Source organism: Mobula birostris, chromosome 9 (assembly GCF_030028105.1).
Source record: "Mobula birostris isolate sMobBir1 chromosome 9, sMobBir1.hap1, whole genome shotgun sequence".
Lineage (NCBI taxonomy): Eukaryota > Metazoa > Chordata > Chondrichthyes > Myliobatiformes > Myliobatidae > Mobula > Mobula birostris.
The window spans coordinates 48,771,651-48,796,844 of NC_092378.1; the positions used below are offsets into that span (position 1 = coordinate 48,771,651).

At 44.5% G+C, this 25,194-nt stretch overlaps 1 protein-coding gene across 7 annotated transcripts in view; it reads right to left on the bottom strand.

The window, feature by feature from the left end:
* The window catches only part of hipk2 (homeodomain interacting protein kinase 2), a 259,940-nt gene that overhangs the window by 76,259 nt on the left and 158,487 nt on the right, over positions 1 to 25,194 (bottom strand). For all 7 annotated transcript variants that reach the window (XM_072268021.1, XM_072268017.1, XM_072268020.1 and 4 more), the window contains one exon: positions 530 to 653. In XM_072268021.1, the coding sequence (XP_072124122.1) occupies positions 530 to 653 (124 nt within the window). The remainder of the gene's footprint in view (positions 1 to 529; positions 654 to 25,194) is intronic.

The following is a 25,194-nucleotide window of genomic DNA, read 5'->3' on the forward strand; positions in this document are numbered from 1 at the left end:
ATGGTTTGACCTCCTCAGCCACCTGTAGCAATGAATTCCACAGATTCATCACCCTCTGACTGAAGAACTCTGAAGCGTTTGACTGAGAAATGCAGCATGAATCCATACACAGCAACAAGCTAATCACCTCATGAAATGTTTTGGAAAAGGATTTGGGTGTGTGAAATCAAAACACAAAATGCCGGAAGAGCTGAGCAGACCAGTGGCTAGAGAAACAAAAAATACCTCAGGTCTGTTTTGGTGAGATTGACTGAGAGGTAAATATTGTCCAGGATGAGGTAATCAGGGAAGACTCTTGACACTCCTGAAAAGTGGGGTTCTGGGATCACTGATATCAATAAAGACTTAAAAGGAGGTCACCCAATGAGTACATGGTACAGTTAATATTCACACCTTCACAGAGACCTGGCATTAGGGCACTGGATATGGCAACCAGTGTTCACAAGGTGCCCCACAAAGAGTCAAGAGACCAATTTCACTGAAGCCGAGCACAACACTGCATCGAACATCCAGCACAGTTGAAGCGTACCTGATCGTACTCCGATGCTCCCGGATACAACGGCCACCCCAAGAACAGCTCTGCGATTACGCACCCCAGTGACCACATGTCGATCGCCTCGCAAAACAGCAATCCCAGGATAATCTCTGGCGCTCTACAGAGATAAGAAAGAGAAAAAAGTTATTTGCACACGCATCCTTCCTTCTACCTCCATCCCTTCGCCCAAGTGGGCTACGGATTTGCAGGCACATGAAGCACTTTGGCATCTCCACAGGAGCCCCCTGCAAGTTCACTGGGCATTTAGACAACAGATTGGATTCCTTTCTTGCCCTTGTGGGCAGTTATTGAGTGTTTCCCTGCCTGCTGCATTTAGGTACCATCGAGTCATAGACATAAAGCAGTACAGCATGGATACAGGTCGTTCAACTCAACCAGTCCGTACCAACCATGGCGCCCACACAGCTGGTCCCATCTTCCTGCGTTCCGCCATTTCCCTCTGAGCCTCGTCTCTCCATGTACCTCCCCAAAGTGCTTCTTAAATGATACTATTGTACCTGCTTCAATCACTTCCTCTGGGAGTTCACTCTATACGCTCACCACCCACAATGCATCTCATTCAAATCTTTCCCCTCTCACACTCAACCTATGACCCCTAGTTTTGAAGTCTCCTTAGCCTGGGTAAAAGACTTACCATCCATCTGATTTATGCATGTCATAATTTTTAACATTTCTATAAGGCTGGCCCTCTTTCTCCAATGTTCCAGCCCGGCCAACCTATCTTCATAACTCAGATCCTCTCATCCTGCAACATCTTCGTAAACCTACGGGCAGGTATAATGCCTTCCCCACCATCATTACTGCAGGAGTAACCAAGAACGCAGGACAGCAATCAGGAATCCCAGGCCTCTGTTTAAAGCACTTCCTTCCTCTGATATCTGGGACAGACACTAACTGCTCCAATTGCCATCACCACCAGCTACTTAAAGCACATTCCCCGCCAGCAGCAGGTTGAGCACAAATGAAAGCATCCCGAAATGAACGTAGCTAAACAGCCTGCCACGGCACATATAACAAACAGCTGAACAAATAAGGATAAAACTTGGAAAGCAAGCGTGGATGGAGAGAATCATGGACTGAGACACAGGCAGATTGACGGATCGAAATGTAGATAGATAAGACAGGCGGAAAACATTTTTACAATGACTGTAACTCAATAGAGCTTTAAAATGCTTTGAGACATCCTGCAGTTGTTATAAGAAGGTTATAACTGCAAGTCTTTATTCTTTCTTTCAATAGAAACATTTTATTATATTACAAAAATACAAAGGGTTGTATAAAATAGATGTGGAGGCAGTGAGAAGTTTGTTGATCTAAACACAAAAGATTCGGTAGACGCTGGAAATCCAGAGGAACTAACACAAAATGCTGGAGGAACCCCTGATTGATTACTTAGTTACTGTGCCCTGATGAAGGATCTCAGTCTGAAATAACAACACTTTATTCCTTTCCGTAGATGTTGCCTGCCTTGCTTAGAGATCTAAATATTGACCCATGACTTGGCGTGTACTGCATCAATGAACCAACTAAGATTAGGTAATGTCAGGACATTGAAGCAGTACAGTCCTAAAACCTTGTAACATTTCCCTGCATTCAGTATACGAAACAGTGCCCCTACACCAGGGCTGTGTCTATTGTTCACAATGTGTGTTGCTGGCAGTTAGATAAACATCAGCCCTACCCCTCCAATACTTTCTTCCCCCCACTCCCCCGCTGTCTATTTCCAATAAGCAAGTAGCAGAACACAGTCCAACAGTTTCTAAAGGGAGCTGGACTGGTTAAACCGTGAACCTAATGCATGCCTCAGCCAATATAACCAGAGAAATCCAACTAACCAGATTATTTCCTGCACCTCCCTTTTATTAATTAGATCAATAATAACCTTATGGTTCCGTAATTCAGGTCTTTCTGATTAACTGTGTGATCATGGGACACACCTCTAACTAAAATGGTCATGTTTCAGCAATAAAAGGCTATAATTCATATTTCTAATTGGTGTTTATCAAACCATATGACAGGCATACAGAATTCTGTCAAAGAAATGAGTTTCAAGCTTCACCTCTAAGGCAGTACTGTACAGAATTTCAGACTCGGAGTCCATCTCATTTTACAAACTACCATGAACTATTCTTGAGGAGGTGATGGTAAGCCAGCTATGAACTGATGCTGCTTTTCTGACGAAAGTGCTGTTCTGGAGGGAATTCTGCCATTCAGAAACAGGAAGCACTGATGTCCTCTTCTGCCCTCCTCTTCCCTTTTCCTTCACATGGTGGAAGCCACAGGCATAGATGGTGAATTGTGCAGGGCAGTCGCTGCACACTGGGGCCGGAGGAAATGACTAACTCAGGTGCTGATCAAGCAGGCTGCTTTGTCCTGGCTGGTGCTGAGTTTCTTGACTGTTGGTGAAGCCACTCTCATCCAGGCAGGTGAACTATAACCCGCTACATTCTGGACCTGCCCCACGGGTGGTAGCAAAGCTTTGGGATGATAGGAGGTGAGCCTTTGACTTGATCTGTAGCCATAGAAGTTAGATGCGTGGTCCAGTGGCATCCTCCAGATGGTAGCAATGCCACAAGAAAGCAGCATCTATCATCAAGAACCACCACCATCCAAGCCATGCTCTCTTTTCAATGTTGCCATTGGGAAGGAGATACAGGAGACTTGGGTCCCACAACAGCAAGTTCAGGAACAGTTACAACCCTTCAACTATCAGGCTCCTGAACCAGTATGGATAATTTCACTCACCTCAACACTGAACTGATTTCACAATCAATGAACTCACTTTCAAGAACTCTACTATTCATGTTTTCAGCATTGTTTGTTTACGTATGTATTTATTATTATAAGTATTTGCAATTTTGTATTTGTACATGGGTCTTATTTTGACCATTGGTTGCTTGTCTGTCTTTGTACATAGTTTTTCATTGATTCAATTTCTTTTTGTGATCTACTGTGAATGCCTGCAAGAAAATTAATCTCAGGGTAATATAGTCATAGTCATACTTTATTAATCCCGGGGGAAACTGGTTTTCATTACAGTTGCTCCATAAATAATAAATAGTAATAGAACCATAAATAGGTAAGTAGTAATATGTAAATTATGCAATAAGTCCAGGACCAGCCTATTGGCTCAAGGTGTCTGACCCTCCAAGGGAGGAGTTGTAAAGTTTGATGGCCACAGGCAGGAATGACTTCCTATGACGCTCTGTGCTGCATCTCAGTGGAATGAGTCTCTGGCTGAATGTACTCCTGTGCCCACCCAGTACATTACATAGTGGATGGGAGACATTGACCAAGATGGCATGCAACTTGGACAGATATATGGTGACAAACAAATACTTTGATAATAAACTTACTTTGAACATTGAAGTGATATTATTAACTGATTGGAAATGGTCTTTAATTGATTGGCACTAACGGTGCATGAATATTAATTGCCCCATCAGCCCATATCTGTGCATGTCTTGTTGCATGCAGAGGAGAAATCCCTGGGATGAAAATCAGGGCCAACCAAGGTGAAATCAGTTGCTGACAGTCAAGAACCTAATGAGCAATTCCATCAAAAGCCAGCACTGTCAAGGCAGGCAAAACCCGATCAGAGGAACTACTGCACGCAATTTCCCAAATCAATTTGACTGGCCATTGTCCTTTATAGAAACACCACCTGCTACAGTTTCCTCTCCAAGTTAACAGTACATCCTGCTTCACTAATGCACAGAAGTCTCTGCTGGCTTTAAAGTTGCCCCGTGGCTTTGACTCCTAAGATATTTCTCTGCAATCACTGTATGGCTCCATCACGAACTTGGAATTACAGGATCATTTCCAAGTAATCTCCTCCATGATGCGTCCTTTGGGATGAATGTGCAATTACTCAGAAGCCATTCCAGTTTGCTCTCCTCACCTGAGGCTAGAATGCAGCAGCTCAACCCCAGAAAATGGTAACTTCTAAATTAATATGCATTTTAAACAGAGCAGGGACACAGCTTGTGGGTATGATTTAATGAAGGCTCTCATTTGAGATAATTTTATGATACAAAGAAGAAAAACTAGCAGCCTGTAACAAAATATAAACAGAAGTTAGCCAGATCTGATTCACGTTGATTGATCAATGCTTCCAATATATCAGTGTGATACACCTCAAGTGCTTGGAGGCAGTCAGCAGGTCAACCAACATCTTCCATGGAAAGCAACAATGTTGGGCCAAGACCCTTCACCAGGACCTGAAACATCAACCCTTTATTCCTTTCCACAGATGCTGCCTGACCTGCTGAGTTCCCTCACCATTTTGTATTTGTTACTCTGGATTTCTAGCATCTGCAGAATCTCTTGTACTGGGGTTTTTTATGGTTGAGAGTAAAACTGGGAAATAAAAGAAACAGCACAGGAGGGGAAGAGTGGTTATTTCACAATTATACAAGGAAAAGGAGCAAGAGTAGGCCTCCTGGCACCTCAATGCAATCACAACTGATTTATCTCAGGAGCAGGCTGCTGTGCATTCAATGCAATCACAACTGATTTATCCCAGGCTTCTCTGTGTCAGTTCCACAGAGCCTTTTATTCCCCAATCTTTAAAAAAATTATCTATCCATTTTTATGCACACTCAATGATTCAGCCTCTAGGCTGCAAAACTCCAGAGACTTAACATCCTCTGTAAGAGGAAATTCCCAAGTATCTCAGTTATAGATGACAAATCCCCAATCCTATAACTAAGTCCCATCATTCAAGACTCCCCCCTAAGCAGAAATATCACGTTTACTTTGTCAGCATTTAGAAACCTAGATGTTTTAATAAGATTGTATCTCATTCTTCTCAACTTCAATATAAATCTAACTTTGTTCACTTTTTGTGATAAGACAATTCTCCTATGCCAGGTGTTAGTGAATCCCTTTTGGACTGCTTCCAATGCCAATACCGTATATCATTTCGTAAATAAGGAGACTAAAACTGTGTACAGTATACCGGGTGAGACCTCACTAAGGCCCCGGAGAATAATGAGACCTGGCTACTTTTGAGCTCCAATTCCTTTGCAATAAAGGGCATAACACCATTTGTCTTCGCAACTACGTACTGCATCTTGTGTTTCGAGTAGGAGAACTCCACTCAGAATCTACCACTTGAAGTGACAAAGGGCTGCAGATGATGGAGTCCAGCAGGAAACGAAGGTGGAGCACTGAACCAAATAAGGGAGGTGGGGTGGGCAGATGGGAATGCGCTTGGGGAGGAGGGGATCCAGTGGGAGGAGCGCAAGGGAGTTGGGCAGATGGAGTGGGTGGAGAAATGGAAAGAAACAGAGTGATGGACAGCTGTGGGAGACGATTTCTGGGCATTTTTGAGGAATTCCTGCGCATGTGACTGTATATATCATGTGATTGTGCATGTGACTGTATATATCACGTGCAACCAAAGTTTAAAGGAAATAGGAAATGAGGTGGGAGTAGAGATTTAGGAGAAGGCAAGCATTGCCTCTGTCCCTCAACACAATAGTTAGCTGAACATAGTGCATGAATGACTGTAGAAGGCTCTCCTCCACTCTGATGATAGGTCACAGCGTGGTCAATGGCTGCTATGCAGAGGGGGCTGGGGAGGGGAGGACTAATACTTTTAAAAGTTTTCTGCATCAGAAGCCTCACACTGTAGATTTACGGAGTGCCTGAAGTAGCCAAAAAAAGGGAGGAAGTAAAATGCAAGAGGTACAGAAGCCTTAGGCCTCACACTACCAGGCCCAGGAACAGTCATTAACATACAGTACAACCATCAAGCTCCTAAACCAGCGTGGATTTCTTCAGTCACCACTACTCTGAACTGATTTTACAACCTTGGGTTCACTTTCAAGGACTCATTATAACTTACGTTCTCAGTATTATTTTTATTTGCATAGCCTGACTTCATTTGCCGCTGCTTGTCAGTCTTTATGGACAGTTTTCTTTTGTAAAATTCTATTATTTTTATTTTTTCCTGTAAATGCCTGCAAGAAAATGGATCTCATGGTAACATATGTACTTTTCATATATAACTTTTCATTAAACTTTGAAAACTGTACGATTAACTCTGCTTCAAATATATTCCTATTATTGAAAATGCATGACCATCCATTTAAAGGATTAAGTGACTGCCCTTTCAACATGAGCAAACATTAAGTACAGCAAAGCCTTTAGAACACTCCTAGGACGTTCTTAATAATTCCATGAACGCCAGATTTTTCTGGCGGTCCAGGCCATGACTGGTAATGAAACGGTTAATCAGGAGAAGCCCAACCTCTGACAAAGGGTCTCAGCCTGAAACGTCGACTGTACCTCTTCCTAGAGATGCTGCCTGGCCTGCTGTGTTCACCAGCAACTTTGATATGTGAAGCCCAACCTCTGCTGGTTGCGTCCTAGTGACCCCTGCTGGGCATTCCAGGCTTGATGCTTGAGTGGCCACAGGCAAAGAACTGGTAAAACTGCTCAGCATTGTTTTAAGAACAAGCGACAACTAACGGCAAGGAGAGGGCAAACTACATATACCACTTCTGAAACGAGCTTTAATGAAAGGTTCTTGCAGGATCCAGAATCTCTCTTTAAATCTTCCTAGGATCACAGGACCTGGATTCCGTTCTTTAAAGAGGTGCTGCCTGGCTTGTCAATCACAGGAAGTCTTCTGAGGGTGAGAGGGTAATCAGAATGGAAAAAGAGAGGAGGGGGAGAAGAGAATCTCTTGTGTTTATCACAGCTTAGAGTTGAACACGCACTGAACGTTGCAAGTGAACAAGAGGTTGTTGTTTAGGGTATAAAAAGACTACAACCAAAGGCTGTGAACCAGTAGCAGGATGGCCCAAGTCTCATCAATTGATCTGTGGTGGTGCACTTTCCAGGGTCTCATCACGCAGACCCCGAATCCAGTCTGGCCCCATTGCGTTCCTCAACTCTGACTTAAAGAAGGAAAATACAGGAGTGTGTTGGAAGCATTTCAGAAAGTAATCACTTTGGATTTGATCTTTTATTGTTCCAGTTGTGTTCTTTCTCATAAAAGTTGTGTATAATTTAAGTTTTTCTTGTGAATGCTGGTGATCTGATGTTATGTGACTATAATGCAGCTGCAAGGAGGGTTTGCACTGCACCTGCGCACACGTGTGCTTGTGCTAGTGGCAATGAATCAACACCCTTGAGCAGAAGATCCTACAAAAAGTATTGGATACTACTTTGAGTCAAATCTAAAATGGATGAAACTTATCATGCTCAGCTACGCAGCCATATCAGCTCCCTCCGGACAGAGGTAAGTAATCCCATCAGGTGGGGTGGAGTGGGGGGAGCAAATGAAAACTCGTCAGATCAGAACTGGTGTTTCAAGTCATGAGGAGTGCAAGTAATAAAGCAACACCTGGGACGATGGCCAGTCTGGGGGTTCGATACCGAAGATCGAAGCCTGAAGGTCTTTCCTGGAGTTGCAGGACTATCCGTGTGTGTAGGTGATGGAAAGGAGGCAAGAGGTTTGTTTTGCTGGTGTCGCTTTGTCACTTGTGTTTTCTTCTGGCAAGGGCTGTGGGCACATCGTGTGGCTCCTATACCTTCTTCCCGATGGCAGCAGCAAGGAGAGAGCACGTCCTGAGTGGTGGGTGTTCCTGACGACAGATGCTGCCTTTCTGCAACAACACTTAGTGTACAGCAGTGCTGGAAAGTTTGTGAATCCTGTAGAATTTTCTCTATTTCTGCATAAATATGACCTAAAGTGTGATCAGATCTTCACATGTCCTAAAGGTAGATAAAGAGAGCCCAATTAAATAAATAACACAAAAATATTATTCTTGTTCATTTATTTATTGTGAAAAATGATCCAATATTACATGCACTTGTTGGAAAAAGTATGCGAACCTTTGCTTTCAGTAACTGGTATGTCCCCCTTTGTACAGCAATAACTTCAACCAAATTGTTTCCGGTAACTGTCCCGCACATTGGCTTGGAGAAATTTTAGGCCATCCCTCCTTACAAAACTGCTTCAACTCTGGGATGATGGTGGGCTTCCTTGCATGAACTGATTGAAATCCCTAAGGGTCTCCACATGGTAGTACTAGTGAGATCACAAGAGTCAAGTAAGAAGATCTCCTGAGGCGTTGTCTATTGGTGGGTCCTCAGCTGACCGTGGAGGCCAAACCGGGATCCACATACTCCCACGCTGTGTGGGCACGAGCAAGTGGTGGTTAGTGGTCACTTCTTAAGGATGTTCAGTCTCTCCTTTCACAGCTGAAGCTTCCTTGCTGTGGCACAGCAGATCTCGCTCTCATGTAGTACAGCTCCCTCTTGAACACATTTCCTCCACACGTATCTGTTGAGTGCAGTGTCTTCCCAGCTTTCCACAAGGTTGATGTGGCAAAGGTGTTTTCTCTTTGGGGGAACCTGGAACTCGGGGTCACAGTATAAAAATGAGAGGTTACTAATTTAAGATGCAGATCCGGCAATATGTTTCTGTCAGAGGATCATGAATCTCTGGAATTCTCTTCCTCTAGTGGTGGGTGCCACAGTTTTTAGATTATTCAAGGCAGTACAAACATATTTTTGAAAAGCAAAAGAATTGAAAACTGAGCTAGGCTGGAACACAGAGTTCAGGTTGCAATCAGATCAGCTGAAAATAGTAAAAACCAGCCAAGATGGAGGAAGGAGCTGAGGCGGGTATGATAACAACTTTAAAAGACATTTGGATAAGTACATGCATAGGAAAGACTTAGAGTGATATGGGCCAAACGCCAGGCAAGTGGCTCTAGCTTAGATGGCCCCCTTCGCTGACATGGGCAAGATGGGCTGAAGGGCCTCTTTCTGTTCTACATAACGTCAACCAGAAAAGATCACTTTCCACTGACCCTCTGCTTCCTGGGAGCCCAATGACCTTTGATGTGGCACCTTATCAAATCTCCTGGAATCCTAAATATAGCACATCAGCCGGTTCCCCTCTATCCACCATGCGCTATTTCTTGAAAAAGCCTCAGCAGATTGCTCCAGGTTGATTTACCTTTCTAGTTAATTCCCAAGTGACATCAGTGGAATGAACTGAACACCATGAGGGCGCCAGGGTCTGACAGCACAGAGTTGCTGTCAATAGTGTTCCACTGTGTTCAAAATAGTTTGTGTATTGTATCGGAGGCAGTCAAGCAGTATTGCAAACCTAAGCATTTTCAGCTGCTCAGGACAAGCATGAGAAGTTGCCAAGGCAAGAGCAAGCTGTCCGTGAAGGAGCAGCTTTTGTCTGCAGTGCCAGCATCCTCAACATCCTAAACGTCCTGCAGTGCTTTGTTAGAGCATTATTGACAATACTTTAGCTACATTAAAAGAGAGGAGATAAGTGAGTAGTTGAGCGATTGCTACCGGAAGAGGTGAGATCTTGGAACTTCCCAAAGAAGAACAAAAAAGGCAAATATTTAGTAAAGGAATTCCAGAGTAAAGGCTTTGAGCATTGAGGCAGCTGGAAATGTGGGACACCAGAACACACAGTAGCAGAATTGGCTATTCAGACCATCGAGTCTGCTCCACCTTTCCATTATGGCTGATTTATTATCCCTCTCAACCCCCTTCTCCTGTCTTCTCCCAGTAACCTTTGACACTCTTACTAATTAGATCAGATTCAACTTTATTGTCATTGTGCCGAGTACAGATACAAAGCCAATGAAATGCAATTAGCATCTAACCAGAAGTGCAAAAGAATAGTGTTATTTACAAAATAACAGCAAATAAAAAGTAAGTGCTACAGCACATAAATATAAAAGTACTGAGACAGTACAATATGGGTGCAATACTGCTTAGTGCTGTGTTGTGAGGTTCAGCAAGGTCACAGCCTCAGGGAAGAAGCTCTTCCTGAGTCTGCTAGTGCGGGAGCGGAGGCTCCTGAAGCGCCTACTGGATGGGAGGAGAATAAAAAGTCCATGGTTAGGGTGAGATGCATCCTTGATGATGCTTTTCACCCTGCCCAGGCAGCATTTATGATAAATTTTCTCAATGGTGGGCAATTGGGTGCCGATAATCCACTGGGCAGTTTTCACCACCCGCTGGAGTGCTTTGCGGTCCAATACGGGACAATTGCCATACCATATAACAATTACAGCACGGAAACAGGGATACATTTGAGATACATTTGGTGAGTATGCTCTCAATGGTACAGCAGTAAAAGTCCGTCAGTATCCTGGGACAGAGGTGAGCTTTCTTGATGCTCCGCAGGAAATAACAGCACTGTTGCGCCTTTTTGATCAGTATGGAGGAGTTCAAGGACCAGGTGAGATCATTGGAAATGTGGACACCAAGAAATTTGAAGCTTAATACATGCTCCACTACAGCTCCGTTGATGTAGACGGGTACATGAGTGTGGCTCCTAGCATGCCTGAAGTCCACAATGTTCTCTTTGGTCTTCTGGATATTAAGGGCCAGGTTGTTATTGGCACACCACGTGGCTAGGTCAAGAACCTATCAACCTCTGCTTTAAATATACCCAATGATTTGGCTTCCACAGCCATCTACGGCAATGAATTCCACAGATTTACCACCCTCTGGATGAAGAAATTCCTCATCTCTGTTCTAAAGGGACATCTTTCTATTCTGAGGCTGTGCCCTCTGGTCCTAGACTTCCCCCAGCTTTGAAATCTTCAATGGAGCAGGAGAGTGAAGATCTTAGTACGGATTGAAGAGCTAACAGAGACCAGGCAGAAGCCAAGCGATGATTCGAAAACAAGAATCTCGTGCTTAACTGGGAGCTGAGATTGCTCAACAGGCTTAGCTACTGGACCCAACCCTCATCTCCTGCTGACACATGCACCTTCCAGTACTGGTAACACAGATACTGCCTCGCTACCACTGATAGAAACGCTTAACCTTGTCAGCAGCCGCAAACAATTACCTGCGCACACAGCCCAGCCACAAAAAGCTCTGAGATAGCAAGCAAATAACACTTTCCTTCTGGTCAGGTTGAGAGATAATCACTAACTAAGGAATTAAACAAAACTCCATCTTCAAAAAGTGTCCATGGAACATAAACCATTCCAGTACAGCACAGGCCCTTCAGCCCACAATGTTGAGCCGACTTTTTAACCTACTCTAAGATCAATGTGACCCTTCCCTTCTACATAGCTCTCCATTTTTCTATACCTATCTTAAGTGCTCCTAACACATGTGCCTCTACACCACCTCTGGCAGTGCATACCACACACTCATCACACTCTTCGTAAAGAACTCGCACAGAGGCTGGTGTGTGTGTGGAACGCTCTGCATTGTGAACTTATCTATGCAAGGATAAAGGGAGCCTCAGCTAGACCCCTTTTCAGCAGGACTCTATCCCCGACAGTGCAACTCTGCACTGGAACGTCAGCCTACATTAGGGGACTGAGCGTCTGAGGCACAAAGCAGGCATTGCAAGCACCAAAAGCAAAGCAAAACAATTGAATTCCAAACTCCAGCATGAACCTGCTGCTAGTTTTCCACCAATCTGCTAAAAGTGTAAATAAACAGGCTCTTCTGTGCTTTGTTAGATCACCAGAGACCTAATCTGATCAGAACTGTCCTTCAGTTATAAATATCCTGTTATGGAAACTCATCATAAACAAATATGTTAACCTCCCTTGCAGTATTTCGAATTTCAAAATGAAATCTGACAGTGGCACTTTTAATTTGCTATGTCTTCTCCACAGTGAGAAATGTCTTATGTTATTCTGACTGCATTTACACAGACGTGCGTGGTGATGCTAGTGATATCCTAAATCTGTTAGCAGTGTAATATGTTAGACTACCATTAGATGGGGACATGAATCAAGCTGCCAGCAGTTACCTCCACAACAGCTTGGAGGGTCAGGACCCACATACAAAGAGGATGGAGAATTAGTTGTGAAGGGACAGAGATACCTTCATGAGCATCTGTGAATGGCCAGCAAAATTTAAAGGCTCGCTTTATTTATCACATGTACATCAAAACATACAGTAAAAAGCGTCGTTTTGCTTCATACAGTCTGAAGATTATGCTGGGAGCAGCCCGCAAGTATCACCAGGCTTCTGGCATTAAGTCTGAATTACATGGGCTGGCAGGACTTTCTGCAGCAGCAGTCTGATCCTGTCCTTGCAAGATTCATGACCTTCCTCCCATCCATGACAAGGATCATCAACGCATTATAATCCAAGAGTGCCTGAACCTGACGCTGTGATCAAACATCGAACATTGGCTGCAAATGACATGACTTTGTCCTCATCTTTTATAGAGGTTTTTCACTGGTGCTATGTATGCTGGGATAACAATAACCCATTGCCAATTCTTCCTTCTCTCCATGACTGAAACTATGAGAAACACTAAAGACAGAAAAGTACAGGAAAGAAAAAAGATGGAGCAAGAAAGAGAAGATAAAAGCAGGTATATATATTGTTAATAAGTCTCCCATTTGCCCAAACCCATCATGTCTTTTGGTGACATTAGATTAAGTGTCAACAAGTGCCAGCCACACTGAAAAAGCTTAGCACTGCAGTATTTACTGTAAATAGCAGAGGCAACACCATGACATCATGTTCCACCCGTTCAATAACATTTCCAGTTTCCAAAACAGAAAAATAATTAACTCTGACACTGTTTGTGGAATCGCCATGGTTTCTGTGCACTGACATCTTCAGATCAGGAGTTTGCAGGTTCAAAACTGCTCCAGGCACCAAATTCACTCCCTCGGGCAGACTGACGAAGCATTGCAAGGCCGACAAGTTAAAACAAGGCCCTGTGCACCACAAGTGGACAAAAGGAAATTCCCATAGTCCTGTCCTGTCCTGTCCTGACAAGAGAGTTCTCTATGTACCAGTTACTACTGATCTCTCAACCAGCTTCACCAAGGTAGGTTAAATGATTAATAGATTGATTAATTGTTAATAGATTTGCCGAGCACCTTTGCTCTGTCCACTGCTAGATGCAGGATCTCCCAATGGCTACCCATTTTAATTGAACCGCCAATTCCCATTCGGACATGCCCGTCCATGACCTCCTCTACTGCCACGATAAGGCCAAATTTCTCCATCTTCCGGTACTTTCTTTTTTCTCCATTCCTCATTCTGGTTACCCTCTAACCCCTTCTCTTCTCCTCACCTATTACCTCCCTTTTGTTTCCCACTTCATTCCCTTCTCTCCATCGTCCACTGTCTTCTCCTAACAGATTCCTTCTACTCCCCACCCACCCAGCTTCCTGCTTACCTGGTCTGACTTATCATCTTCTCCTCCCTCCTCCTCCTTATACTGGCTTCTGCCACCTTTCCTTCCAGTCGATGTAGGGTCTCAGCCTGAGCCGTTGACTCTTCATTACTCTCCCTAGGTGTTGCCCAACTTGTTGAGTTCAGCTAGCATTTTGTGTGTGTGCGCGCACGCTCATGCATGTGTGTGTTCGTTCAAGATTTCCAGCATCTGCAGAATCTCTTGTCTTTCAATTGTTGCTTCTATGCCCTGTCATTGGTTACAGAGCCCAAGGCTAAATTGGATGTGAAAGGCACTGCGCAAATTCACAAGGTAACACAATATATGATGATCAAAATACTAGGGCAGAGTACTGTGATTTCTCAGGTGACACCTTTCTGTCTGTTGTTTCAAGGAGGAGAAGAGGCTAGAATCAGCTTTACCATGTTGCTGGAGAATAGGTCATGACGGCTGCACACTCTTCTGGACCACAGAGGGTTGGTAATAAAAAAAGCAAGTGCATGAAACAAAATTTCTGCCTCTTTATTACAAAGTGAATTTTACATGGAACACGTGTCAGAAGGGAACAGAGTTAAATTTGCTGGATATTTCTCTAATTAAACATCTCTAAATAAATTCATAATTTTCATAGATCTGCATGACTTCTCTGAGCCTTAATGCGCAAAAAAAAAAGGATTAATACCAATGGCCCAGTTAGAAATGTTTTATTCATCATTGCCAGGATATGGCCATACTGTTGAGACCAGCTAGCACAATCTGAGCTGTCTTCTTCCACTTCTGCAGTCTCTGAATGAACATACTCCCACAAGGTTGTTGGATAATTCAAAGAACCCTAACCGAGTAACAAGGAACACACAAGAATATCAGAAACGAGAACAAAATTTGGCCACTTGCTCTCTCATACCTACTCCACCATTTCATAAGATAATAACCTAGCTTCAAATTAATTCATATTTTCCTACAAAGGAGTCCATTCAGCCCAGAGACTAAACAGTTCACTGAACAATTCCACCTACCCCACCACCAAATGTCCACCTTCTCATATTCCTATCAGTTCTTCTGTTAAGTTGGATAAATTTCTCTGTCAGCCTGCGCGTTTTCGGATGTGGTAAGATACTGTGGCACCCACACAGTCACAGAGAGACTATGCAAACTTTCGAGAGGGATAATAAATCAGCCATGATGGAATGGTGGAGCAGACTGGATGGGCTATTTGACCTAAATCTGCTCTTATGTCTTATGGTCAAACTCCACACAGGCATCACCTCAGGACTGGACTGAACCTGGGTCCTTGAAGCTACAAGGAGGCTGCTCAGCTACAGGCCCTTTCCTGCCTCATATTACTTGACTCCCTATCTAAAAAAATCTATAAAGCTGCTTTGAATATAGCCAGTCGGAGCTGCCATTTGAATGGAGAATCCCAAAGTTTTCCCACACTCTGCACATCTCAGTCCTGAATAGCCCCCAGTTTTAGCACCCCAATCGAGAATAATGCCATCCCAGCCTCTAATCTTTCAAGCCACTTAAAAATGTATTTTTCAATTGCATATTCTTCTATGATTCTAAATCAAGATTGTCGCTCAGTCTCCTCAGCCCATTGGGTAATTGTGCCCCTCCACACTTCCTGGAGTCAGCCTGTTGAACAGTCATCCACAGACGCATCCTTATTTAGGTCGGGAACTGGACCTGCAGGCAATATTCCAGGCCCACAATGTCTTTATCCTGTATTCACGGCCAACACGTGTTTTGTCTTCCTAACTACGTGCTACACCTAAGCATTTTCTGTGATTCATGTACACCAGGTGTCCTCAGCACCAGGCTTCCCTTTTAGTCTCTCACCATTTGAGAGATACTCTTCAATTTCTTCTACTAAAGTAGGTCACCTTTCAGAGTGTGGCCCTTCAGCCCATCAAATGCATGCCAACCTTTTGGCCCATCTACATTGATCCTACTTGCCTGCGTTAGGTCCGTATCTGACTATGCCTTGCTTATTTAGGTGTCTGTCTAAATGCCACATAAATGTATTCACTGGTTCTGATTCTACCGTCTCTGCTGGCTGAGCATTCCAGTGATCGACCATTGTCTGCTCTAGATAGCATCACCCAGGGTTTGCATTAGCTCTGGTGGCACTGTGACAGCAGCAGTGCGTTGGCCAAATCCTGAAGGGAATGGCTGCAAAAAGATTGGGCTTCTGCAGGTAAGATCAAAGATTAAGCTTTGTAGTCTGCAAAATCTTGCCATGAATGATGAAGAATTAAACAGCATGATGATAAGAAGGTAGCAAATGAAGCATATCCAGGGAGCTCTGTGTTAAGTGAGCTAGTATCAAGGGAGTGGGACATGAGGAAGCTGAAGTCTAGAGAGCACCACACTAGGGAGTTTGTACTGAGGGAGTTTTGACTTGGGTACAGAAGCTGCATGAACAACCCCATGATCACTGTCGATGGAGGCCAGCTCATGAGAACAAAAGATAAGGCTAAAACCCTTGCAGCTACCTTGTGCTTCCCCCTGAGGTTTCTCTTCATTGAAGAAGCTAGCATTGAGCCAGTTCTATGCCCCCAGACGTCACCACTGGGTGCAGCAAAGGCTATGGGGCCAGACAAACTCCTGGCCTGGACTGTCTGAAACGTATCCCAGGACTGAGCTACATCTTGGATACAGCCATCCCAAACGAACACCCAACAATGGGGAAAGCTGCCCAGATACGCCCACACAAACTGGAACAGACCTCACCACAGTTTTAAATCTTGGCACCAGCATTTTGCAATAAGCACTTTAGAATCATGGCATGCCACAGCATAGAAACAGACCCTCTGGACCATTTAGTCTTTACTAAACTTTTATCCTGCCCAGGCCCATCTACCTGCACCTGGACCAATGCCCTCCGTACAGTGATCCAAACTTCTCTTAAGTGTTGAAATTGAACCTGCATTCACCACTTCCACCGGTAGCCCGTTCAACACGTGCGCCACCCTGAGTGAAAAAGGTCCCCCTTGTGTTCCCCTTAAATATTCTACCTTTCACCCTTGACCCACGGCCTCTAGCTCTAGTCTCACCCAACTTTCCTGCCACTCAGAAAGAAAGACTAGCTGCATACCAAGAGTAATCTATGACAGAGTTGTCACTCTGAGGAAACTCGGCACTGGAGAGCTCATACTCAGTGAGCAGTGCATTGTGGGACTTTGCATCAAAGCATACCAAAATAGTTTGTGTGAGAAAGTTGTACATTAGGGAACTTGTACCAAGGGAGCTCTGTAACACAGATACATTAGGAAGCATATCAAGGGGGCTCTACATTAAGAGAACTAGTATCAAGGGAACAGGACATTAGGGAGCTCATATCCATATGACACAACATTAGGGAGCTTGTATTAAGGGGAAGTGCATTATAGATCTCCCATCTAGTTACGTCTGTGAGAAAGCATGCTTTATGGATTTTGTATTCAACTCCACAGAGCAGTGCCCTCGGGCTGACGTAAGGATGGGGCCTTATGGAAGGAGCCGTACATGAGGGATTTGATTGTACTGAGGGCTGTACAATAGGGAATTGCTGGCACGGAGAGAGCTGTACATCACAACCTCATGGACCTTACGCACTTCATTGTCAAAATAACTCTCAGCCTAGGTTATTTCATCATTTATAGTCAGTGGCCACTTTATGAGGTACAACTCTACACCTGCTCGTTAATGTAAATATCTAATCAATGCATAAAAGCATGCAGACACGGTCAAGAGGTTCAGCTGCTGTTCAGACCAGACATCAGAGTGGGGAAGAAATGTGACCTAATTGACTCTGATCATAGAATGAATTGTTGGTGGCTGACGGGATGGTTCAGTACCTCAGAAACTGCTGATCTCCTGGGACTTTCACGTACACCCATCTCTAGAGTTTACAGAGAATGATATGAGAAACAAAAATAAACATCCAGTGAGCAGCAGTTCTGTGGGTGAAAACATCTTGTTAATGAGAAGTCAGAGGAGCGTGGCCAGACTGGGTTCAAGTTGACAGGAGGGCAACAGTGACTAAACTAACCATGTTACTTTATTAACAGTGGTATGCCAAAGAGCATCTCTAAATTCACAACACGTTGAACCTTGAAATGGATGGGCTACAGCAGCAGAAGACCACGAACATACACACAGTGGCCACTTTATAATATAAATAAAGTGGCAGCTGAGTGAGTAAACTTTCTAGCTCCAGACAATAATTCAACCCCAGTCTACGTATTGCAGGGCTAACCCAGGTTACAGCAGGGTACTCTCCAGGCAAACTATGCAGAGCCCAAACAATTTGCAAGTCAGAAGTGCAGCCATGATTGAGGTCCCAACCCAGCAGAAGATGCTTGAACCTGGAAGATCCATAACACTGGAAACTGAAAGGCTTGTTCCTATGTGTGGGTTGCACAGAAGACTGCATTTCCTGATCTGAGGAAAACCTGCAATTTCAGTCGATCATCTCGAGCTCTAGTGCACTTGCCTCGGTGCATGCTCAAATTTATTGCCCCAGACTCCCCGAAGCTGGAAATGGCGCACAGTTGGCACTCCATGCAGAGTCCTGCAGACCGACACAGTAATATTGTGATCATTCAAGTGGAGTATGATGTTCTCCAAGGGAGTTGTCTATTAGTGGCAATTCAGGTGACTGTAGAGTAGGGGCTGCCAACCTGGAGTCCACAGACCCCTTGCTTAATGGCTGTGGTCCAGGGCATTAAAGAAGTTGGGTACCCCTGCTGCAGAGGCTGATCCAGGCCTGCCTCCTTTCCTCTTGCTGATTGTCACAGGACTTAATCCAGGATGCTTAGATGGATTCTTTGGAGGGAGAAAGCTTGCAGATGACATGACAGGAGGCTGATGCAGGGGCAGCCACCGCACGGTATTTGCCAGATTGGGGGCGGGGCGGGGTCAGGATCCAGTGGACATGGAATGCAAGACGCCTGGAAATCCTCTGCTGCTGCAGACTTCCTCTGCCTTCCCTGCCATTGTGATGTGTCATCGTCCTCTGGCAGCTTCACACTTCAGGCCTTGTTGGGATCGCTCTTTGTCCAGAACCTCCCCCTTGACTTTACTGCCGTGGGTGACCCCACCAGGAGGTATGTGCTACGTGGCTAAACTTCAGACAGCATCACTCTTGGGATCTCAGGAAGTCTCAAGCCTCTCCCCTTCAACAAGGTGACGAACCTCGGAGAAGGCAGGCGTTTCCACTACTACTATACAGAGGGAGGCATTAAGGCTGGGTGTAGAAAAGAGTGATCACTAATGGGTTACCATGGCAGCTCCTGATGTCACGTTTTGTCCACATCAAATAAGGTCTCCGTTTCCCTGATGATGCGAATGTAGCTGTGAGGAGGGAGGGGAGGCAGAGGTGGTGTGGCGAGACTGTGAAAGCTCTCTTTCAGACCAGTGGGCCATCTATCACCGCAACATAATTAGTAGAGATAAGTGAAAACAGAAGGCTGAGAAAGGTCAGATTCCATCTTGGGCTCATTTTTCAAAGCTTTAATTATGCCGTTACCTAGCAAACACATTTCAGCAATCCTATCATTTATGGATTTCCCCGGGGTAGCAAGGCAGCACACTCACTTCTTGGAGACACATTAAATCATGCACAAATTGTGCAAAGAAGCAATTGTTTTTGGAAATATTATTTAGCACGTTTACCCTCTGCCTGTTTGACATTTACTTTACCTACACTGACAAGAAGTGCAATGAAAGTACCTCTCCCATTCACCCCCGGACACCACCAGCTTATTCGGACTGGAACTGGAATTGGTTTATTGTTGGCACATGAACCGAAGTACAGTGTAAAGCTTGTCTTGCATACTGTCCATAGAGATCATGTCACAGTGGCCTGTCACACCCTGGGCCTGTGTGTTGGGCGCAGGGTGGAGGGAAAGCAGTGTCAATGGGCCCGTGTTGCTGGGCCTCAGGGTGGGAGATCAGTGTGGGATGGGCCACTGCTGGTAAATTTGTAAATTGTTTTTTTTAAAATCACAAGTACAATTAGAAACTTGTATGTCACTCATGCTGGCCAATTCACTCAGAGGCTCGTGAGAGTGTGGAATGAGCTGCCAGCGCAAGTGGTCCATGCGAGCTCGGTTTCAATGTTTAAGGGAAGCTTGGACAGAAGGGATATGGAGGGCAATAGTCGATAGGAGTAGGCCAATGGTTCAGCATTGGCTAGATGGGCCAAAGGGCACATTTCTGTGCTCTACTTTTCTACGACTCTTATGATTCTGTGACAGTGCGCTGAGGTAGTACAAGTTAATGCAGTAAGGCAGTGCAGAGAGCTCAGTGTGTGAGAGAGCTGTGTGACAGACTCTGCTGTGTTCAATTCCCATTCCCACTGGCCCATCTCACCCTGCGCCCCATCGCAATGGCACCTCCGTACCCGCCCCTTATATCTTGGCCTCCAATCTCAAACCCTGATTCCCAAACCAGCACACTGATTTGTCCACCGATGGTCCCTCACACCTCAGATCCTGTCACACAGGCAAGAGACACACAGATGCGGACTAACCTGTAGCTGTTTGAATTTGCTGTGATGTTGGTAACTTTGACCGAGCATTTGAAACCACTGTTCATTGAGGATTTTCTGATGAGGATGTAGATTGAATTCCCCTCAAGGTCACACTACCTTCCACTTCCAGAATATTCTTCCCCCGACCCTGCTTTACTGTACGTGACACAGCCCATGCACTGGTGAGACCCTCATCGATGTGTGCACTATCCAATATTTGCCTGTCTGCTCCATTCAAATCTCTGCCTCTCTAAACTGCAACATCCTGTTTACCTCCGCAACTAGCCCACCTTCCGGACAGACAATTGCTCCTGTTCAGAGTCTTCACTAGGATTAATTCCCTCTGGGGCAACACCCATCCCGAGCTCAGCCACTGCCCTACAGCTCCAGCAAGGCGGGTACTGTCTGTGCGGAGTTCACACGCTCTGCTTGGGTTACCTCCAAGTGCTCCAGCTTCCTGCCATCTCCAAAGGCACACGGGCTGGTAGGCTAATTCCTCATTGTAAATCGCTGGCAGTGTGTAGGTAAGTGATAGAATACGTGTGTGTACGTGTGCGCTTGTGCACGCATTTTTGCAGTGTATTTGTGCGTATCTACATGCACGCGTGCACGTTTTTGTGTGCTTGAGTGTGTTGCTGCTTCTGTGCGTGTGTACATGTTTGTGGGTTTGTGCAGGCTTGTGCATAAGCACAAGTATTTGTGTGTTTGTGCATGTTTGAGAGGGTTTTGCGTGTGTGCCCATGCATGTTTGTGTATGTTTCTATGTGAATTTCACAAGTATGTTTATGCATTTGTGCATCTGTGTTAAGGCGCGTGTGTGTTGGGAGGGTAGTTGATGACACAGTTGGAAGAGTAAAATGGACTTAGTGTAGATTGAATATAAGCTGGGTGTTTGGTGGTTCTGAGGAGATTGTTCCTGTGGGTGCCTCTGTGACTGTAATTCTACACTCTATAATTCCTGCCTTTACCCTGTCAGTGGCAGCATAGCTTTAGCCATCTACTCTGTAACATTTAGGAGTACTTCTCACTTTTAAGTTCCCTGAAGACTCCATCAGAAGCCGTAAGTGGGAAGTGCACTTATCTTTAATACCCCATCTCCCAGATGAACTTGACCCCTTGTAGCAGGAGACTACCTTACTGTTCTGAGCTCAGAGATGGGACAACTCTCCGATTTCTCTGCTCCTGAGTGTCAGCCGGAATTGTTGGCCAGTAATTAAGCTGCCCAATTAAAGAACATTTTGGTAAATGTCATTAGTTTCAGCGTTCACACATTTAGCCCTGTGGACCAGCATTGCTGTTGAATAAAATTACGGCTGATCTGACTGTAACCTGAACGCAGTATCCCCATCGACCTGTGGTAACCCTCCTTCCCCGTGCTGAAAAACGGGCACAAATTCTACCTCCACCGTCCTTTGAGGAAGGAGGTTCCAGGAACTCACAACCTTCTGAGAGAAAGGGTGTTGTCCTCATCCCTGTATCAACTGGTCAACCTATTTTTAAACACAGATCCCTGCTTCTAGATCTCCCACAGGAGGAAACATCCTCCCCACATCCACCCTGTCTGGACCCCTTCAGGATCTTGCATGTTTCAATCAAGCCCCCTCTCAGTTTTCTAAACTCCAAAGTTCAAGAGGAAAAGAGAATAGGATCCATGAAGAAACACACGCAACAAAGACTGACAAACATCCAATGTTCAAAAGAGGATAAATTGTGTAAATAAAAAAAATGTAAACAAATAATATATAGAACATAAACTGCAGAGTTCATGAAACTGCGACTACAGGCTGTGGAGTCAGTTGAGCGCTGAGGTGAGTGAAACCATCCATGCTGGTCCAGGCGCCTAATGATGTAGGCCAACAACTGTTGTTGAACCTGGTGCTGTGGGACCCAAGACTCCTGAAGATCCCAGGAGAAGAGATAGAGACGGGTCAAACACAGGCAGGCACAACGGGCTGAGGTGGGGAATTTTGGCTGTCATGAAGTCCAGCCTGTCCAACCGTTCTACATAAGGCCTATTCCAGGTATACATCCTGTAATGAATTCTAATGAATTCAAAATGAAACTGGGAAGGCTACACTGAGATCTCAGGGAAGCAGGCCAAGTGGCAAAGTAGTCTCATTCTAACCCACAATGAATCACTCACGTGCCAAACACATGAAACAACTCTGACCAATTAATTAATTCCTGCAAGAAGTGGGGAGAATTGATTCTGAAACTTACTTGCTGCAAAGATAAAGAGAGGGAATTATGGGAACAAGATATGAAAGGGAGTCTGTGCCTTCAGAATGTAACTTGAATACCAACAACAGCAGAGACAAGTCACATATGACTTAACTTCCACAAAAGTTGCTATTTGATTTCACACACCTCTCAACATATTAAAATGAACACCACACTTTCTCTTCACTAGGATGACGCCAGCCCAGGATCACAGGGATCCAGCATCAATGTCTGTGAACAAGGGACTGAGAAAAACTCTATCCAGTAACAACCTCATTGACAGCCTGTCTTTAACCTTCACTGTACCGATCGCCAGCAAAATTAATCGAGGTTCTGCAAAAGGATATATTGGGCTGATGACCAAAGTATCTGCTCCATCTCAGCAAATGTCGCCGAGATGGGGAGGATTAGGGATAGAATTCCAGAGCTCGGAGCCCAGGCAGTCGAATGCTGGGGTGATGGATATCATAGATGAAAAGTGCACAATGATACGTCAGAAAATTGCACAGCTAGATGAAATTTCACAGATAAGGATTGGCAAGGACACAGATGGATTTGAAAATATGAGCAGTTTAAGACAGAGTCCTCTCCAGTTCAGAAACTGGAGAGTCAGTTACAAGGTTGAGCAGAGATATTCCTCAGGGTGGCTGGCCCATGTGTATGAGTGACGGCAGGAACTGTCTCACTTGTGTGGGGTAAGCAGGAACGTGAAAGAGATAACCAACTGATCAGGGCAGCTGTTGCCTCAAAGGGATAGAACATAGAACAGCCCTTCAGCTCAACATGTCTGTGCCAATATAGCCAATCACCACTGGCTGCACATGGTCCATTTCCCTCTACTCCATGTTCGTTCACGTCTGTCTAAGCATCTTTTAAACATCTGCCGTCTCCAGGCAACTACCTCTCTGTATAAAAGCAAAACTAGCTTTACACATCTCCAATAACCTTCCTGCTTTCACCTTTTCACCTTCCCTCTGATGTAGGGAAAAGACTATCCCTTTTTAATGGCTTTATAGCCTCTGACATTCCAGAGAAAACAATCCAAGTGCAACTTCTCTTTCAAGCTAGTACTCTCGAATCTACACAACATTCTAGTGAACCTCTTCTGCAGCCTCTCTATAGCCGCCACATGGTGACTGGAAATGCATACAATACTCCAATTGTGACCCAGCCAAGGACCTTTCAACTTTTATACTCAACGCCCCAACCAATGAAGGCATGCATGCCAAACATTTTTTTAACCACCCAATTCACTTCTGTTTTCACATTCAGGGAGCTAGAGACTTTTGTACTCCAAAACATAATTAAAGTAATTCAAAGGAAAAGACAGTTTTTTTACTTTAAGCGAGGCACACATATCACATATTAGCATCATGACATATGCAATTCATGTACTCTTATATACAGTGGCATGCAAAAGTTTGGGCACCCCGGTCAAAATTTCTGTTACTGCGAATAGCTAAGCGAGTAAAAGAAAAATGACCTGATTTCCAAAAGGCATAAAGTTAATGACACATTTGTTTAATATTTTAAGCAAGATTACTTTTTTACTTCCATTTTTTACAGTTTCAAAATAACAAAAAAGGAAAAGGGCCCAAAGCAAAAGTTTGGGCACCCTGCATGGTCAGTAATTAGTAACACCCCCTTTGGCAAGTATCACAGCTTGTAAACGCTTTCTGTAGCCAGCTAAGAGTCTTTCAATTCTTGTTTGGGGGATTTTCACCCATTCTTCCTTGCAAAAGGTTTCTAGTTCTGTGAGATTCTTGGGTTGTCTTCCACGCGCTGCTCTTTTGAGGTCTATCCACAGATTTTCGATGATGTTTAGGTCGGGGAATTGTGAGGGCCATGGCAAAACCTTCAGCTTGCGCCTCTTGAGGTAGTCCATTGTGGATTCTGAGGTGTGTTTAGGATCATTATCCTGTTGTAGAAGCCATCCTCTTTTCATCTTCAGCTTTATTTTACTGACGGTGTGATGTTTGCTTCTAGAATTTGCTGGTATTTAATTGAATTCATTCTTCCCTCTACCAGTGAGATGTTCCCCATGCCACTGGCTGCAACACAAGCCCAAAGCATGATCGATCCACCCCCGTGCTTAACAGTTGGAGAGGTGTTCTTTTCATGAAATTCTGCACCCTTTTTTCTGCAAACATACCTTTGCTCATTGCAGTCAAGAAGTTTTATTTTAACTTCATCAGTCCACAGGACTTGTTTCCAAAATGCATCAGGCATGTTTAGATGTTCCTTTGCAAACTTCTGACGCTGAATTTTGTGGTAAGGATGGACAAAGTGTTTTCTTCTGATGACTCTTCCATGAAGGTCATATTTGTGCAGGTGTCGCTGCACAGTAGAACAGTGCACCACCACTCCAGAGTCTGCTAAATCTTCCTGAAGGTCTTTTGCAGTCAAACAGGGGTTTTGATTTGCCTTTCTAGCAAACCTACGAGCAGTTTTCATGGAAAGTTTTCTTGGTCTTCCAGACCTCAACTTGTCCTCCACCGTTCCTGTTAACTGCCACTTCATAATTACATTACGAACTGAGGAAACAACTACCTGAAAATGCTTTGCTATCTTTTTATAGCCTTCTCCTGCTTTGTGGGCATCATTTATTTTAATTTTCAGAGTGCTAGGCAGCTGCTTAGAGGAGCCCATGGCTGCTGATTGTTGGGACTAGGTTTGAGGAGTCAGGGTATTTATAAAACTTTGAAATTTGCATCACTTGGCCTTTCCTAACGATGA